We start from the raw sequence: 19,175 nt of genomic DNA, 5'->3' as shown, positions 1-19,175 counted from the left end.
AAATCCTCAAAACTGCAGATCCATATGTGCTCTTCCAGGTAATTTAAATTGACAATTAGCAGATTAGTGCTAGGTAAATATTACACATTCAAATCCCAAGCAGAGATTAATTTGCTCTCTTCCAGGGTCACAGATTGCACGCTTAGCCCCAGCCTGCTGCTCTCCTAATATATGCTAATAAGTACATGGGTCTCAATCACCTTACTTGAAACACTGAAAGCTTAACCTTTTATTACTGGCTGTGCTGTGCTGTGCTTAGTTGCTCAGTCACGTTCAACTCTTTGTGACCCCATGGACTGTAGCCATCCAAGCTCCTCTGTCCATGGAATTCTCCAGGCAAGAATACTGCAGTGGATAGCCATTCCCTTCTCCAGGGGATCTTCCTGACCCAGGGATCGAACCTGGGTCTTCTGCATTGCAGGCAGACTCTTTACCATCTGAGCCACCAAGGAAGCCCCCTTATTATTGGATAGAAGTCTCAACTAAGCAGAATATTAAAATATTTACTATTAAAATTAAAGTTATCATTCTACTATAAAACACTTTAATTTGGAAAGAATCATGTAAGTAAAATAAGTAATATTTTCCTTCGTCGGGCAGTAGATGAATTAATCAAAACTAAATTGGCTGAAACAGTGAAACAGCTAAAAATACGTATTTCTATCATTGGTTTTCCACATAATGGTAAATTTTGCACACCATGGGCTAGTTCTCTTTGTCTCTTAATCATAACTTTTTCTGGAATTTCTTTTTTTTAAATTTTATAAAGCATAGGACCATGTCTTTTTAGCACTTTTATTTTTCAGATCATTTTCTTGCTTGCAGGGCAATCTCTTGGTGAAATAACAAGTTTTCTCATATGCTCTAAGTGAAAAGTCCAAAGATACAGGTGGTTGGAACTAGGAAAGTCCCCAAACACTGGTTACTATATATTGTGAATCCAAGAAGATATTATAATTTTATTAAATTTTAAATACAGATGTTTGTTTTTACCTTGACACTTAAAAATTTTAGCTTCAACCAACTTCTGAATTTGAAGATTATATAAAATATGGGTCAGCCAAACATTTTGCCAGCCACTAATAATGTTACTCAAAACATAAGAGAGTTTTTTTTTTTTTAAATGGGAACATATACTTAAATAGGGGAAATAACCCTAAATGAATTTATACTTACAAAAATGAATTTTAAAGTTTCAAAAAGTAAGATAACTGTTACATGTTCTCAAAGATAAAGTTGATACAATTATGGGACGTGGAAGTAATAGTTATAAAAGTCAACATTTATTGAAAATTTGCAAGCATACAAATTATCTCATTTAATCCTTATAAAAATCTGGAAGGTAAGTACTATTAACACTCTCATTGTACACATGAGAGAAACCAAGGTTTTAAAAGCTTAAGTAATTTACTCAAGGGCCCAGAGGTAGGACCAGACAGATTTGGTAATCTGATTCCATAACCTTAGTCCTTCATACTGCCTTAAAGTGAAAATAAATTAATTCTCAGAACCCCAGACACTGGCACCAAAGTATTTAAAAGCAAGCATATTTAAAAGAAAACAAAAACAGTACATAGATGAGTAAATATGGAGCACAGTGCTATACATTCAATTACAACGACTGATTAGAACTACTACTCCTAAACCCGTGAGCCTACAGTAGATTATAGAAGGACATTTGAATATTTTGGATGTCAGTATTTAATGTGGCTTTAAATGACTAACTGTATTTCTAAATAACATATGATCCTGGCTTCATCACTAACTTTGTATATGAGTGGCTTAACTTGCTAAAGTCTGTTTTTTTTTAAATTAAACACATTTATCAAGATACTAAGAGCATTTTACTGATGTATGTATCATACTGGCCTATACTTGAGGTGAAGTTATAAGAAATGAAAAAACTCAACTTGCCTTTTTAGGGACAATAGAGTATGGAGGCTTCTTGGAACCTCATGGGTGCAGGCTCCATCTGCTCTGTACCTGCTGTCTGGGCCTGCTCCTCTACAGAGGTTTCTCCAGAAAAGAAAAGGACAGGAGAGTTGGAGGTAAGTAAAAACACCACTTCCAAACTCCTAAGAGTTCTGAGTTTATAAATGCTTTATTCTATAAGACATTAACCTGTTTTAAAAAACATTTTCATGATGCATAATATATTTGCAGTATTAACCTCATTTAAAAAGTAATTACTGCAGAGCTCTGGGACAGAAGTCCTGAAAGGACCTCATTTCAAAAGATGCTACTAGAGCAAGAAGGATTTAAACCATTTTCCTTAGGAGGGGCTGCACAGTCTCCAGAAAGCGAGAGTTAAAGATAGATATTTCACAGTTGGAACCAAATAGAAAGGAGGCATTTCACGTGCTGTAACAGAGCTACTGTTTTTAAAGTCTCTTTGGTGATATCTGACACTAAGGCTACTTGTATATTACACTATAGACTGTCATTTCAGTGTCTGGGCCATGAAATGTTACTACTGTGAAAACAAAAAAGCAGAGCCTTCAGCTCCTTCAGACAGTGAAAGCACTTTGAAAAGTGGGCTGAGTCAGATCTATCTGAAGGGAGATCTGCTACCTCAAAGGGAACGGCCAATGAGGGTTCTGCTCACGTGGCTTTTAGATTTATGCCAAAAAAGCAGTGAAGCAGTAAACCCAGCAGGCAGTGGGGTCAACCTGCCACTTTTCCATCTTCCTCAGAATTACCACCCTACTCCTTGTGAACAACCGAAACTGGAGAGTTATTTCCCAAGTTAAAGATACCGATGCAATTAAGTTGAGAGAGCCGGTGATCACTTCCAAAACCCGGTAACTACACTTGGGCACACAGCGCAGAAACTGATTCCTTTCTCCGTTTGGGACTTCTGCTCACTCCTCCCCCTAGGTACATCCCGACTTTCAGTTCCTGACCACCTTTCCCTCTGCAGCCGCCTCGGCCGGGGCACTGGTCCCACCTTGGGATGACTGGCCCTGTGGGACCAGGACGGGATCTCTTTGGGGTGATCAGACCCCAGGCATTAGGCCTTCTCAGATGATTGGCTCTCAAAACGTACGCTGCCTCCTCGAGGTGACGAGATCCCAAGATTGGGTTGAGGCCTTCTCAGGGTGACCAGCTCCTGGGGATGGAACTTGGGACTCCTCAGGTGGCCGGCTCTCGAGAATAAGGGCTTCTTGGGGGTGACCAGGCACAGGGACAGGAAAGGGCCTCCTCTGGGTGACCGGTCCTTGGGGACGAAACAGGGCCTCTTCGGAATAACGGGACCCGGGAAGAAGATGGGGCTTCCTTAGGGTGACTGACTTCCGGGATGAGGCTCCTTTCATGGTAACCAGATCCGTAGGTCCGAACGCGGCCTCGTTGAGGTGACCGGCTCCGATCGCGGACGGGGACAGGGCTGCCTGACCGGCTTCCGGGGATAAGGCCGTCCCGGGGTGGCCAGATCCTGGAGCCGGGGATGTGGTCCTCGGTGACCAGCTCTGGGAGACCAGGAAGGGGACGAGATGAAGCTACCGCCCCGACGTCTCCTGGGAACTCGCGCAGGCACAGCGGCCCGAGAGCTCCTTTTCCTGGGCTGGGCCTCGCGGACTCTGCCAGGGCTGGGACCGAAGTTCGGAGCTGGAGCCCGAGTCCTGCGCCGCCGGGAACCGGCCCCTCTTCTGGTTACCGGCCCCTCAGTTCGCAGCACCGCCTCTTCCGCCCCTTCCGCCGGCCCGCGTACGTCAGCTGGCGCCGCCCCGCCCCGCCGCCGCCCGCCCGCCCGCCCGCGCGAGGCCGCCTCAGCTTGGCCTGGGCCTGGAGCGGCGCACGGCGCAGGTCCCTCCCCGCCATGGCCCTGGGAGGCGGCAGCACATGGCGGCCGCAGCGGCCATGAGCGCGCCCGCGGCTCGGCCCGGCCCCCCCTAGAGCCCGCCGCCCCGGCCCCGGCCCGCGCCACGGCCCCGCCGCCCCCGGCCCCGCCGCCCCGCCGCCCCGCGCCCGCCGCTGCCGCCGCCATGGGCGTGCAGGGCTTCCAGGACTACATCGAGAAGCACTGCCCGAGCGCCGTGGTGCCGGTGGAGCTGCAGAAGCTGGCCCGGGGCAGCCTGGTGGGCGGCGGGCGGCAGCGGCCCCCGCACACGCCGCTGCGCCTGCTGGTGGACGCCGACAACTGCCTGCATCGCCTCTACGGCGGCTTCTACACCGACTGGGTGAGCGGCGGCCAGTGGAACCACATGCTCGGCTACCTGGCCGCGCTAGCCAAGGCCTGCTTCGGCGGCAACATCGAGCTCTTCGTCTTCTTCAACGGCGCGCTTGAGAAGGCGCGGCTGCACGAGTGGGTCAAGCGGCAGGGCAACGAGCGCCAGACGGCACAGCAGATCGTCAGCCATGTCCAGAACAAGGGCACCCCGCCGCCCAAGGTCTGGTTCCTGCCGCCCGTCTGCATGGCGCACTGCATCCGCCTGGCGCTCATCCGCTTCCACGTCAAGGTGCGGCCAGCCGGGCGAGCAGGCGGACTGGGGTCCGCGTGGGCCGGGGGCGGGGTTGGAGACCGAGGCCGGGCGTAGGTCTGCGTGAATTTAAGCGGTCGCTTGAATTTGAGGGAGGGTGGGTCGGGGTTAGACTGGAGTTTGGGGGACCAGGGATGGGCCAGGGGTCTGGGCCTGAGTCCGGGTTTGGGGTTTGGGGCCAGGGGCCAGGCCTGGGTCGGAGTCTGGAATTCGGTTGCGGTCTGGGTCTGGGCAGGCCAGGGTCTGAAGTTGGAGTTGGGTCGGGTTTGAGGGTCTGGGCGCGGGGGACCGCAGGCGCCTCTCCCCTCCAGGTCTGACCTGCTGCAAAATGGACGCGCCGCCTGGAGCCCGGCCGGCTGCCGAGTGCCCGGGGTCTGGGAACCTCGGCTGCACCAGGCCGACCGAGAACCGTAGGACCAGCGGATAACTGCAAGCTTGGAAGGTGCAGTGGCACTCGCTGCGATCCCGAGTATTCCTCCACACTTTGAAGCAGGCATAATACTAACCTGAACTTTTACGAGATGCTGGTTTTCGATTTTGGAAGGCTTGAACAGCAACAGGTTTTTTGTGGGAGCAAGTGAACTAGATGGCGACAGGAAGGGGTCTCCAGCCACTGCCTACTGCTGTCGCCCTGGTTCGACCTGGGCAAGGTCTGTGGAGTTGGCTTTCTCTTGAGAACGCAGGGCTAGGTCCAGGTTCCCAGTAAGGTAACAGTATTTAGAGAAATCGTCGGATTTTTGTGTGTTGGGTTTCAAAGAATCATGGGATATTGTCAGTGCTATGATTTAGTTTGCTTGAAAAAGTCTTTGGTTCTGTGTGTCTGATGTGAAAAGAGTAGTCCAGGATCAGGCAAAGTCAGTGAATCAGTTTCCAGGATTTATTTCTCTCTGCACAGTAAGAACTCCACCACTTTGGGCTGTGCACTCAGGTAATCAGAGCTTTGGCTGTCCAGCATTCTGCTCTCCTTTTGGCAGAGGGCTCCTCCCTGAACTCAGGCCAAGGAGTGCTTCAGGACCTAGTAGCCAGGGTAGAGATAAGATGCAAACCAGTGACCCTTGACTTGAGTTTTGATTGCCTCGTTTTTCATTGTTCTTTTACAGTTCTTAGGGGGAGGCTGTTTTATTTTTCTGAGTTTGGCCACTCTGCCTTCCAGTGTCTTTGTTATTCCTTTATTTCTGCTTGAACTGTGCTTGATCCCAAAGTTTGTGAAATTCGAACTTCCTGACTGCTCTTGCCTGTGCTGAGATGGTGGTGGTTAAGCCTAAAGTGATAGCGGAAGTCCCACCCCGATCCTAATGCAATTGGTGACAGGGTTTCTAAGTCTGCGGGTCGAGGCTGCTGGAAGAGCTGCGATTGGTCTGTGAATATGGCAGAGACCTAGCCTGCGTCCCTGGGGAAGATCGGGTGAGAGCAAGGGACTGCTGCTGGCATTTTCTGCCCTGGAGCCTGGGCTCTCTGAGAAGTAAGACAGTGTAATTCCCTGATGTGATTCACCTCCAGAAGATGCTTTGAGTGTTAACACTTTTGTCTTGTGCAAAGATGGAAACTACTTACTACTGAAAAGACCATGAGCTTTTTAGTCAAATGGCTTTCAAAGGAACATCATAAATTTTACTTAGGATTAGATTCAGTGTTTGTACATGGTCTCTATCTTTTGAAAGAACTGCTGTATACTTTTTTAGTTGTAAAATTTCTTGATACTTGTCTTTGCGCCCCTATAAATGTCTCACCTGCTGGGTGCTTAGAATTTTGACCAATGTGTGAGTAAGAAACTAGAATTAAGAGCATAACTTCCATTTAGGTTTCTGGACTCAAGATATAATTGAGTGTATAATCACTTTGCTTTAGATAAACTTTGAATTCCTGATATAGAATCACAATATAATGTTAATTTTACAGTTTAATATAGTAATGACTCAATTCCCTGGTGTACACTTACCAGGCAGGCTCACCTTTTTGGAAAACACCTAAGAAATTTAGCTGCTAAAAATTTCTCAGCAGCCAAATGAGAGGTCAGGAAGTTTTGATATAGTGATCCGAAAGAAAAAAAAAGCTTTCTGTTTCCTCATTGAAGAATCAACTTTTCTCCTTTGTAGACTGCCCTCTCGTTTTCAGATGTAATTCTGATAAGCTTAGTTACCTGTTTCTAAAGTCAGCTTGAGAAAAGGGTGCAGAGGAAAGTCTGCCATAGGCAAGCACACCATTAATAGCAAGAAGTGACACTTTACAAGGGAGAAGATAGAAAATGCTGTAAAAAGCACACGTAATTCTGGGGCATCTTTAGAAACAAATAAAACAACCCTATTTCAGTAGCCCCTGAGGGGTAGTATGGTTTACTCCATGGGAATGGTTTGGGGGAAAATGTATGTCCAGCATTCTCTCAGGAAGTGAAACAGCATGTACTGTTTTATAGAAAAATGCCTATTAAAATGGTTAAGTGAATTAAAACCATGATGGCATATCACTACATACTTGTTAGAAATGGCTAAAATAAGTAATTCCGGCAATGCCAGAATGCTGGCAAGAATGCTGAGCAACTGGAATCGTCCCACATGGCTGGTGGGAATGTAAGATGGTATGCCACCCTGAAAGATAGCTCCCTTAGTTTCTTATAAGATGGGTTTACCATATGATCCAGCAGTTGTACTCCTGGGTGTTTTCCTAATGAAACTATTACTCACAGAAAAACTATATTTGATTGTTCATAGTAGTTTTGTTCATAATAGCTCAAACTGGAAACAACCAAAATATCCTTTAAGAGGTAAATAGGCTATGGTACCGTGTAATACTGCTTAGCAGTAAAAAGGGAGAAACTACTGATACACACAAGGAAGCCAGGCTCAAAAGGTATGATTCTATTTATATTACATTCTCTTGCAGATAAGGCTGTAAATGGGGACCAGATGACAGGTTACATGAAGGTGTGAATATAAAGGGACAACAGGGGGGAGCTTTTTGAGGTGATGGAACTGTTCTGTAGCCTGATGGTTGTGGTGGTAGCATGTTTTAAAAGTGTAGCGCTATATATCAAAAGTAAATAAAAGTTAATTTTGTTGTATAATTTTTTTTTAATTAAAGGTTAAGTAAAAATTGGCAAAGCAATTTACAAAAGCATCTCACCATATATAATGTTGGGCATATGAAGCATTTTTCTTATAAAAATCTACCATTGTATTGGCCTTCTCCAGGGTTCTGTAAACTGGCAGAAAGGCTTAATTTCCTGTCAGCTTTGCTTTGAGAAATCTTTTTTGGCTTAGAAGAGTATGTCTTCACTAGAGTAATAATTGTATTTCTTTAACCATTAGAGGTTGGCCCACACATCAGCTAATTTTGTTCAGGTCATTAAACTGCCTGGCCTGAATTTGGCTTCTGTTCGTTGTGAGGAGCATTTCCTCTTGTGTGCCTTGAGTCATCATAACCTTTGAAACTTAGTGAGGACTGATGTTTACTTAAAAATCTTGGTGGCATTAAGTTCCTGGAACTTTCCTAAATGTTTCTGCCTCAAGACTTGTGGTGGTGTTGGTGTGCAGGTTTATAATGAAGTCCTTGTGTATTCACTGAGATCTCACATAAAGCAAAGCTGGTGTTTTAAGTCACTGGAAGAATGTGAGGTTAGCCTGTGGCCTGAGATCTTGTGGCGATGCTCCTTCTTTGTGTCGGTGATGGGGGTAGAGGGACTACTCTGTAGGGAGTTCCATGCTAGGTTCTCTCTCATGGCACTGTCTCCTTTAGCCCTCAGTGTTTTGTTGCTAATTTTATATGGCAAGAAATGGGATTGCTGATTGAGCAGTGTCTGGGGAAAGGTAACCAGTAACCTCTTTAAGAGGGAAGTAGTGTGCTGAAGTCAAAGTTCAGTTTCATTGTGTAAGAATGCTATAGGGGTGTGCCTACCCGCAGTTCACTCTCAGGTCAGAGCTGATAGCAAAAATGCAGCTCTGGATAGCACAGTTTCTATCTAGGAGACACTGAAAACTTGCAATATGCTTTTATTCTTAAAGAGCACTGATAGATCAGGGAATACTTAGAATTCTGAGTTGACCACATTATAAGTCAAACCAGCCATCCATTTAAAATACTCATTTAAAAATATCTGTGTTCTTGAAGTGTGGCAGTTTGGTGACTGGTTTATTTGATTTAGCCTACCGTCTTCAAGGTTCATCCATATTATAACAGTGTGTCAGATTTCCTTCCTTTTTTCTGTCTGAATAATACTCTGTTGTATGGATGAACCACGTTTACTTTATGGATTCTTGGGTTACTTCCCCTTTGGGCTATTGTGAAATAGCCAAGTGAATAGCACTGATGAATGGTGCGCCTGTGAACATGGTTGTGCAAAAATCTTTTGGGCGTCCCTGTTTTCAGTCCTTTGGGATATGTACCCAGGAGTGGGATTGCTGGGTCATTTGGTATTTCTATGTTTAATTTCTCAAGGAATCACCATACTGTTTTCCACAGCAGCTCCCTATGTATATTCTATATATCATATATTATCATAGTAGTTTTAGTTTTAATATTAATGTGATCACTACATTATTCAGCAATTTGCTTTCTTTCAGTTCAGTTCAGTCGCTCAGTCATGTCCGACTCTCTGCAACCCCATGAATCGCAGCACGCCAGGCCTCCCTATCACCAACTCCCGGAGTTCACTCAGACTCATGGCCATCGAGTCAGTGATGCCATCCAGCCATCTCATCCTCTGTCGTCTCCTTTTCCTCCTGCCCCCAATCCCTCCCAGCATCAGAGTCTTTTCCAATGAGTCAACTCTTCGCATGAGGTGGCCAAAGTACTGGAGTTTCAGCTTTAGCATCATTCCTTCCAAAGAACACCCAGGACCGATCTCCTTTAGAATGGACTGGTTGGATCTCGTTGCAGTCCAAGGGACTCTCAAGAGTCTTCTCCAACACCACAGTTCAAAAGCATCAATTCTTCGGCGCTCAGCTTTCTTCACAGTCCAACTCTCACATCCATACATGACCACTGGAGAAACCATAGCCTTGACTAGAAGGACCTTAGTCGGCAAAGTAATGTCTCTGCTTTTGAATATGCTATCTAGGTTGGTCATAATTTTCCTTCCAAGTAGTAAACGTCTTTTAATGCCATGCTGCCAAGCTGCTGCTAAGTTGCTTCAGTCGTGTCTGACTCTGTGCTACCCCATAGACAGCAGCCCACCAGGCTCCCCTGTCCCTGGGATTCTTCTGGAAAAAACACTGGAGTGGGTTGCCATTTCCTTGCCCAATGCATGAAAGTGAAAAGTGAAAGGAAAGTCGCTCAGTCTTATCCGACTCTTTGCAACCCCATGGACTGCAGCCTACCAGGCTCCTCCATCCATGGGGTTTTCCAGGCAAGAGTACTGGAGTGGGGTGCCATCGCCTTCTCTGAATGCAGTAGTGTTCCATAATTTATCCATCTCCTACAAATGGTATGACACACATACATGGTGGATCCAAGAGTGTGCACATTTTAAAAGCCTTACAAGACTATAGAGGCAACTTTGCCAGACCTTGAGATTTTTCAAGGAAGTCAGAAATCAGATTTATATTTGAAATCATCCCATTTTAAAAACACCTTGAGCCAAGCAAAATGGACTCCAGGCTAGATTTTGCCCTTAAGACACCGATTTGTGACTTAAGCACTGATATTTATCAACAATTACCACCCATTTCTAAACGTCCCCCCCCCCTTCTGGCCTTTTTTACGATTAAAGTTAGACTTATCAAAGCCCACTGCCCTCTTCTCTTCCGCCTTGTTGAACCCTTTTTATCAAAGTACTTCCATTTCCTGGAGTTACTGAAATATAACTTTGCATAAATGCCATAATTCTCCAAAACTTTTATGTTTTATTGTTGTTGTTTAGTTTCTAAGTTGTGTCCAGCTCTTTTGCAACCTGATGAACTGTAGCCCACCAGGCTCCTTTGTCCATGTAATTTCAATTTCCCAAGAATACGGGAGTAAGTTGCCATTTCCTTCTCCAGGGGATCTTCCCAACCGAGGGATTGAACCCACATCTCCTGCATTGCAGGAGGATTCTTTACCACTGAGCCACCAGGGGAGTCTGTATGTGCATAGTGTCAACCTCAAAAGAGATAATATTGGGGATTATGAGAAGAGTATATAACAGAGAGGGCTTCCCTGATGGCTCAGTGGCAAAGAAGTGTGGGTTCAATCCCTGGGTTGGGAAGATCCTCTGGAGAAGGAGATGGCAACCCACCCCAGTATTCTTGCCTGGGAAATCCCATGGACAGAGGAGCCTGGTGGGTTACAGTCCATGGGGGTCTCAAAAGAGTTGGGAAAGACTCAACGACTAAAAACGAAACTGTGCACATACTCTTTCAGCTTTTGACAGATTCCAGTGTACCCTTTTACTGTTCTTAAAGACGTGAGCAGCTAGTTTAGCTAGTTTTTTACACTTAGAGACTGTTTCTACATTATCCCATTCAGCACACAAACTATTTTCATCTGTCATCTGGCCTCAGATTACTCACCTCTAGTGACTGTTGTAATTTCACTTTAGTTACCCTGGAGTTTGTTCCCCATGATTATCAGGAAGAATGATAAGACTTCAAACTGCATGCCCCCCCCCCCGAGAACCTGACCACTGCTGATGTATCCTGCATTCTGTTTTCACTTTCCACAATTTTCTCTTCTCCCAGCCTGTTCTGGTTTCACTTTTAGCCCTAACTGGTTTGAACCTCATGGTCACCCACTTCAAAGTTACACTTAACCACCCTAGAATCATCTTTAACATTTTTATCATTCCATCCTCCACTCCCTGCAGTATGACACGTCAGTCCTAGCCCAGCAGCCTCTCACAATTCTCTTCCTCATTTCTAGTATCCCCAACATATGAACTCACGAAATTTATCGAAAAGGCCTAAGTGCCTTGCAAATGTGCTGGTGGGTTGTAAAACCGAATTATTGGGTGTTTATTGGCACTTAGAAAAGTTGACACAATAAAATAGAACAAAAAGTAGAATGCAAGACATATACTAAGGGTAAATATCATTATATGAAATTGTGTCTTTACTGTGGGTGTTAGTCTGGATTGCCTCTGGATGTGTCTGGGCCCCCATGCCTGGTGTCGACAGTGGAACTCCTCTTGCACACAGTGTCAGAGCAGCCTGCAGGGTCGTCAGGTGCGTCACTCTCCTGGCAGCGACTAGAACGGAACCCTTAATCCAAACTTACTATGTCGGCTTTTAGACCCTCCTGCAATCTGAGTCCATTCTACCTTCTGTCATATTCACAATTCTATTATACTTTTAAAATACTCCCGACCGGACTGTTCACTGTTTCCTAACTGCTGATGTTGCTCCCTCTTGTCTACTCCACTTTCGCATGTTAGAATTTTACTTCTACCACAAAGCCCATCTCAAAAGCTTTATTATCGCTACCTGTGTATGTACCTCTCCCACTAACTATAAGCTGCTTGAGACTGGGGACTAATTTTACTCCTCCTGTATGCTTAGTATAGGCATTCAGCTTGTTAATTATATATTTGCCTTGTTCTATTTATATAGGCAGACAAATGTAATTATTTTCTTTTAAAACTTGGATCAGTGGCCATTAAGTAAGATTTATTTTCTCACCTTAAATTTCTTATACTCTCTTTTCTGACTTGTTCCCAATGATGATTCACTGTCTCTTTAGCAAATATTGAGTGCCTGTTATAGGCCAGGCATGGAGGAGTGAATATAACAGAAACGAATGGAATCCTTTAAGGTGTGTAATGGAAGCTGGGGCTCCTTTTCCCCAGTCAGTGTTTGGAACTTTGATGCCATAGGACAGTCTGTTTAGTCAGTGAAGAGTAGTGAGTGGTTCTCAACTGGGGCTGGGGACTGGTGGTTTTGACAGTGTGTAGAGACATTTTTGATTGTCACAACTGAAGGCATTTCAGCTGCAGGCTAGGGATGCTGCTAAATGTTCTACAATGCGCAGTTCAGCCCCACAGTAAAGAATTGCCCATTCCCGAAATATCAGCAGTGCCAGTACTAGGAAATCCTGGTGATAAGAAGTCAGAGAATTCTAGGCTTTGGGCCTTAGTAAAGCCATATAAATGTTTGAAACAGGAAGAGAAGTAATTAAAAAGAATTGCAACTTAGTTTTCTAAATAAGATACATAAATATACATACCTTCTCTCTAATATATTTCTAGACCCACAGTGCTCTTCATTTTGTTTTATACAATGAGAATTCATAGAGTGGACAGGAATTAATTAAAACATACTACACATTCCAGTCTTAGTAAGAAACTGACCACAGGAATAAATGCCTCATAATATGAAGAGGAGTTACTTCTTTTTTAAAAATTCAGATGTAGTGGGTATACAGCATTATGTTAGTTTCAGGTGCACAGCATAATGATTCATTATATTTATATATTTTGAAATGATCACTGCAGTAAGTCTAGTTAACATTCATCACCATACATAGTTATACTTTTTTTTTCTTATGATGAGAATTTTTAAGCCTTCTCAGCAACTTTCAAGTATACTGTGCTTAGTCTCTCAGTGGTGTCCGACTCTTTGCAACCCCATGGACTGTGTGTAGCCCGCCAGGCTCCTCTGTTCATGGGGATTCCCCAGGCAAGAATACTGGAGTGTGTTGCCATGCCCTCCTCCAGATAGAGATGACCCTTGAATAGCACAAGTTTGAACAGTGCAGCTCCACTTGTATGTGGATTTTTTTCTCAATAGTAAATATTACAGTCCTACAACTAAATCTGTGGTTGGTTGAATCAGTGGATGCAGAACCATGGATGGAGGACGAACTATAAAGTTATACACAGAGTTTTGACTGTGTGGAGAATTGGTGCCCGTCAACACCTCCCTCCCGGTTGTTCAGGGTCAACTATAACTGGAAGCTTGTACCTTTTGATTTCCTTTACCTATTTTCTCAACCCTCACGCTAGGAAAGTGATACTTTAGGATTTGAAAAGTTAGATTTATTTTCCAGTGGATTTATAGAAAGAATTTTATAAATAGAACAATTAAATGTAAATGAATCAGAGTTCAGCTAGAAATACTCTAAAATCCTGCAAATGTCTCTATATAGCTGACATCATTTGTTTTTTACTTATGTTTATGTTTTCTCAAAGAGTCTGCCTAACAACACTATTTTCTCTAGAAAGTAAGTCCTCTGATGGATGACGACCACTATTCAGTCCCCTTTGCGAGGCACTGATAGCAGAAAGATGGTAGAAAGTTTGTGTTCAAACCCAGAGTCTTGTCATTTCATAGGTAAGTAGTCTCAGCTTGCTCACCTGGCACAGAGGCTTTATCTTTGAGTAAACACTTTATGCTGCTTAATTTAGGAGTTGTGTTGAAGAATAAAAGGGGTGACTGCTTAGGGTAATTGGCTGAAGTTAGCCATCATTTCTCCCTTCTTACACATGACTTTTATCAAACCTTGTTCCTAGGCATCTTAGAACTAGTGTAGAGTTGAATTTGGTACACTGATTTATCTGCAGAGGTGATGGTGAATCTGTGAAATTAAGGATATGTGATCTAGAAGCGTGTTTCTTTTGTACCCTGGTTACTTGCCTCCCACTTGTCTCTGGAATAAATTTATTTCTTTGGAAAAATCGAAGCTACCCTGTTGATATTAGGCTAAGTATTGTGGGGAGATATACTGAAAGGGATATTACTGGAGGGTTGAGTTTTCATGGCTCTGGAGTGTACTGTTCATCTTCATGAGCAGGAGTGCCAGCCAGTCCAGACAAGGAGGGCCTCACTTGACTGCTTGGATAAGCATAGACTCCGTGGGTTTTCAATCTCCTGTACTTATGTGGGGGCTTTCCTCATGGCTTAGACAGTAAAGAATCTGCCTGCAGTTCAGGAGACCTGGGTTCGATCCCTGAGTTGGGAGGATTCCCCTGGAGAAGGGAACGGCTCCCCACTCCAGTATGCTTGCCTGGAGAATTCCAAGGACAGAGGAGCCTGGCGGACTCTCATCCATGGGGTTGCAAAGAGCTGGACATGACTGAGTGACTTTCACCTTCACTCCTGTGAACCATGCCTGTGTACTTATGTGAGCCATAAAACTTTTAAATAAAAGAGTTTGCAGGTGTCACCCCTTTGAAATAGATTGCGTCAATCTGAGATTCATTTTTCTAAATTCCAAAACTTGAATATTGCTAGGAGTTAATGGAATCATTAGATTAATATCGTAGGCTGAATAAACACTGAATACAAATGATGTTGGTATTTCTACATTCCTTTTATCATTTTATTTTAAAAATTTATGAAGTTTAACTTGCATTTCTCATGACATTCACTCTAATTTTTTTAAAGCAGAGAAAGAAGAGTTTTTTTTATTGAATAAGCATTGAAACAGATTGCAGTTGCATCACAGACAACATGCTAAAGAGATTGCAAAGAAGAAATCTCACCCTTTTATGTAAGCTGGCAGATACTATACATTACATATATATTGTCATTACTCAAAGGAAAGATAAAATTTCTCTTTTGACAAGTAGGAAGTTGTGTTTTGGCACCAAGTGCCTAGGTTTCCTGAGAAGACAGGGAGATGGGGTGCCACTCTCTTTTTATCATTATATATTTTTATTGTTTAAATTGTGATAACCTATATACATAACAAAAGTTTTACCATTTTAACTGTTTTTAAATGTAATTAAGGCTTCCCTGGTGGTGCAGAGGTTAAAGCGTCTGCCTGCAATATGAGAGAACTGGGTTCGATCCCTGGATCAGGAAGATCCCCTGGAGAAGGAAATGGCAACCCACTCCAGTATTCTTGCCTGGAGAATCCCATGGATGGAGGAGCTTGGTGGGCTACAGTCCACGGGTCACAAAGAGTCGGACACGACTGAGCGACTTCACTTTCACTTTCACAAACTTCCCTTGGGTATATGCAGATGACTGATTCCAAGATCCCCCTCAGAGACCAAAATCCTAAGATGCTCAAATCCCTGATGTAAAATGACAGAGTACAGTGAGTGTAGCCAGCCTTCCATATCTGGATGCAAAACCACTTTCACACTGTCATGCAGTCACTACCGTCAGTCTTCAGAACTTTCTCATCTTTCCCAAGCGGAACTGTGCTCATTGAGCACTAACTCCCCATCCCCTCTGCCAGCCTCTGGCAGGCACCGTTTTACTTTCTTGTCTCCATGCATCCGACTACCTCATATGAGTGGGATCACACAGAATTAATTTTTTTTAACTGCATTTATTTCACTGAGCATGATGTCCTTGAGGTTCGTTGTATTGTAGCATTTGTCAGAATTTCCTTCCTTTTTGAGGCTGAATAATAATGTGTTGTGTGGATAGACCCCATTTTGCTTATCTGTTCATCTGTCAGTGGACACTTAAGTTGCTTCTGCCTCTTGGCTGTCATGAATAATGTTGCTGTGAAAATGGGGGTGCAAATATCTGTTTGAATCTTTGCCTTCATTTCTTTTGAGTATATGCCCACAAATGGAATTGCTGGTTCATATGATGATTTTATATTTTGAGATCTGTTATACCATTTTCCTTAGCAACTGCATCATTTCACATTTCCACCAGCGTGTGAGGATTCAGGTTTTTCCAAATACTCGCCAACACTTGCTTACTTCTCTTTTTTTTATAGTAGCCATCAATGGCACCCCACTCTAGTACTCTTGCCTGGAAAATCCCATGGACGGAGGAGCCTCGTAGGCTGTAGTCTGTGGGGTCACTAAGAGTCGGACATGACTGAGTGACTTCCCTTTCACTTTTCACTTTCATGCATTGGAGAAGGAAATGGCAACCCACTCCAGTGTTCTTGCCTGGAGAATCCCAGGGACGGGGGAGCCTGTTGGGCTTCCGTCTGTGGGGTTGCACAGAGTTGGACACGACTGAAGCGACTTAACAGCAGCAGCCATCTTAATTTGTGTGAAATGATATCTCATTGTGGTTTTGATATACATTTCCCTATGACTAATGAGGTGGAGAATCTTTTCATGTGCCACTCCCTTATTTTAAAAGAAATTGATTTTCCTTGCTTTTAAGACCACTGTTAACAATTCTTATAGAATAACCAAGAGCTATATAAGGTAAAAAAACTTTGTTCAGCCACAATTTCAGATTTCCTGAGGAGGAAAGATTTACTTTTAGAGACATTACTAATGTATGTCATGACAGTGAAATTGCTCTTTAAACAACAGTAAAATCTTCCACCAAATTGGCATTGACTTTAATGTTCTCACTTTTCAGCTCTACTTGTTCAGTTCAGTCACTCAGTCTTGTCTGACTCATTGTGACCACATGGATTGCAGCTTGCTAGGCTTCCCTGTCCATCACCAACTCCTGGAGTTTACTCAAACTCATGTCTGTCGAGTTGGTGATGCCATCCAACCATCTCATCCTCTCTTGACCCCGTCTCCTCCTGCCTTCAATCTTTCCCAGCATCAGGGTCTCTTCCAATGAGTCAGTTCTTCCCATCAGGTGGCCAAAGTACTGGAGCTTCAGCTTCAGCATCAGTCCTTCCAATGAATATTCAGGACTGATTTCCTTTAGGATGGACTGGTTTGATCTCCTTGCAGTCCAGGGGACTCTCAAGAGTCTTCTCCAACACCACAGTTCAAAAGCATCAATTCTTCAGTGCTCAGCTTTCTTTATAGTCCAACTCTCAAATCCACACATGACTACTGGAAAAACGATAGCTTTGACTAGATGAACCTTTATTGGCAAAGTAATGTCTCTGCTTTTTAATATGCTGTCTAGGTTGGTCATAACTTTTCTTCCAAGGAGCAAGTGTCTTTTAATTTCGTGGCTTCAGTCACCATCTGCAGTGATTTTGGAGCCCAAGAAAATAAAATCTCTCATTGTTTCCATTGTTTCCTCATCTATTTGCCATGAAGTGGTGGGAACAGATGCCATGATCTTAGTTTTCTTTTTTTTTCTTTTTTATTTTTATTTTTATTTTTATCTTAGTTTTCTAAATGTTGAGTTTCTAAATCCATCTTGAACATCTGGAAGTTCTCAGTTCACGTACTGTTGAAGCCTGTTTTGGAGAATTTTGAGCATTACTTTGCGAGCATGTGAGATGAGTGCAATTTTACAGTAGTTTGAGCATTTTTTGGCATTGCGTTTCTTTGGGATTGGAAATGAAAACTGACCTCTTCCAGTCCTGTGGCCACTGCTGAGTTTTCCAAATTTGCTGGCATATTGAGTGCAGCACTTTCACAGCATCATCTTTTAGGATTTGAAACAGCTCAACTGGAATTCCATCACCTCCACCAGCTTTCTAAGGCCCACTTTACTTTGCATTCCAGGATGTCTGGCTCTAGGTGAGTGATCACACCATCGTGGTTATCTGGGTTGTGAAGATCTTTTTTTGTATAGATCTGCTGTGTATTCTTGCCACCTCTTCTTAATCTCTTCTGCTTGTGTTAGGAGAGATTAAGACATTTCTGTCTTTTATTTGTGCCCTACTTTGCTTGAAATATTCCTTTGGTGTCTAATTTTCTTGACAAGACCTCTAGTCTTTCAGTTCTATTGTTTTCCTCTGTTTCTTCACTGAGGAAGGCTTATTTTATCTCTCCTTGCTGTTCTTTGGAACTCTGCATTCAAATGGGTATATCTTTCCTTTTCTCCTTTACCTTTAACTTCTCTTTTTTCTCAGCTATATGTAAGGCCTCCTCAGACAGCCATTTTGCCTTTTGCATTTCTTTTTCTTGGGGCTGGTCTTGATCCCTGCCTTGTGTATGGTTTCACAAACGTTCATCCATAGTTCTTCACACACTCTATCAGATCTAATCCCTTGAATCTATTTGTCGCTTCCACTGTATAGTCATAAGGGATTTGATTTATGTCAAACCTGAATGGCCTGGTGGTTTTCCCTACTTTCTTTGATTTAAGTTTGAATTTCACAATAAGGAGTTCATGATCTGAGCCACAGTCAGCTCCCAGTCTTGTTTTTGCTGACTGTACAGAGCTTCTCCATCTTTGGCTGCAAAGAATAAAATCAGTCTGATTTCGGTATTGACCGTCTGGTGTTGTCCATGTTTAGAGTCTTCTCTTGTGTTGTTGGAAGAGGGTGTTTGCTCCGATCAGTGCATTCCCTTGGTAAAACTCTGATAGCCTTTGCCCTGTTTCATTCTGTACTCCAAGGCCAAATTTGCCTGTTAATCCAGGTATCTCTTGACTTCCTACTTTTACATTCCGGTACTGTATAATAAAAAGGACATCTTTTTTGGGTGTTAGTTCTAGAAGGTCTTATAAGTCTTCATAGAATTGTTCAACTTCATCTTCTTCAGCATTAGTGTTGGGGCATAGACTTGGATTTCTGTGATATTGAATGGTTTGCCTTGGAAAGGAACAGAGATCATTCTGTCATTTTTGAGATTGCAACCATTTTGAGTACTGCATTTTGGATTCTTCTGTAGACTATGAGGGCTACTCTTTTCCTTCTAAGGGATTCTTGTCCACAGCTGTAGATATAATGGTCATGTGAAGTAAATTCACCCATTTCCATCCACTTTAGTTCACTGATTCCTAAAATATGGATATTCACTCTTGCCATCTCCTGCTTAACCACTTCTAACTTACCTTGATTCATGGACCTAACATTCCAGGTTTCTAAGTCAAATCTACAACTGGGTGTTGTTTTTGCTTTGGCTCCATTGCTTTGTTCTTTCTGGAGTTCTCTGTCCACTCTTCTCCAGTGCATATTGGGAACCTACTGACCTGGGGAGTTCATCTTTCAGTGTCCTATCTT

At 43.5% G+C, this 19,175-nt stretch overlaps 1 protein-coding gene and 1 long non-coding RNA gene across 2 annotated transcripts in view; one reads left to right on the top strand and one right to left on the bottom strand.

The window, feature by feature from the left end:
• Positions 1-1,261: 1,261 nt before the first annotated feature.
• On the bottom strand, positions 1,262-3,703 carry LOC138433297 (uncharacterized). The gene is made up of 2 exons (XR_011254237.1): positions 2,948-3,703; positions 1,262-2,016 (listed from the first exon to the last, which is right to left on the bottom strand). It is a non-coding gene; the product is annotated as an uncharacterized lncRNA (long non-coding RNA).
• A 37-nt stretch (positions 3,704-3,740) lies between these two features.
• FAM120A (family with sequence similarity 120 member A) overlaps positions 3,741-19,175 on the top strand; it is a 118,536-nt gene continuing 103,101 nt past the window's right edge. Inside the window, exon 1 of the mRNA XM_069575625.1 lies at positions 3,741-4,457. Coding sequence (XP_069431726.1) covers positions 3,984-4,457 — 474 coding nt within the window. The 5' untranslated portion in view covers positions 3,741-3,983. The remainder of the gene's footprint in view (positions 4,458-19,175) is intronic.

The sequence above is a fragment of the Ovis canadensis genome, chromosome 2, assembly GCF_042477335.2.
Source record: "Ovis canadensis isolate MfBH-ARS-UI-01 breed Bighorn chromosome 2, ARS-UI_OviCan_v2, whole genome shotgun sequence".
Classification (NCBI taxonomy): Eukaryota; Metazoa; Chordata; class Mammalia; order Artiodactyla; family Bovidae; genus Ovis; species Ovis canadensis.
Note: the sequence above shows the minus strand (reverse complement) of the source record. Positions and strands in the feature narration are given on the sequence as shown.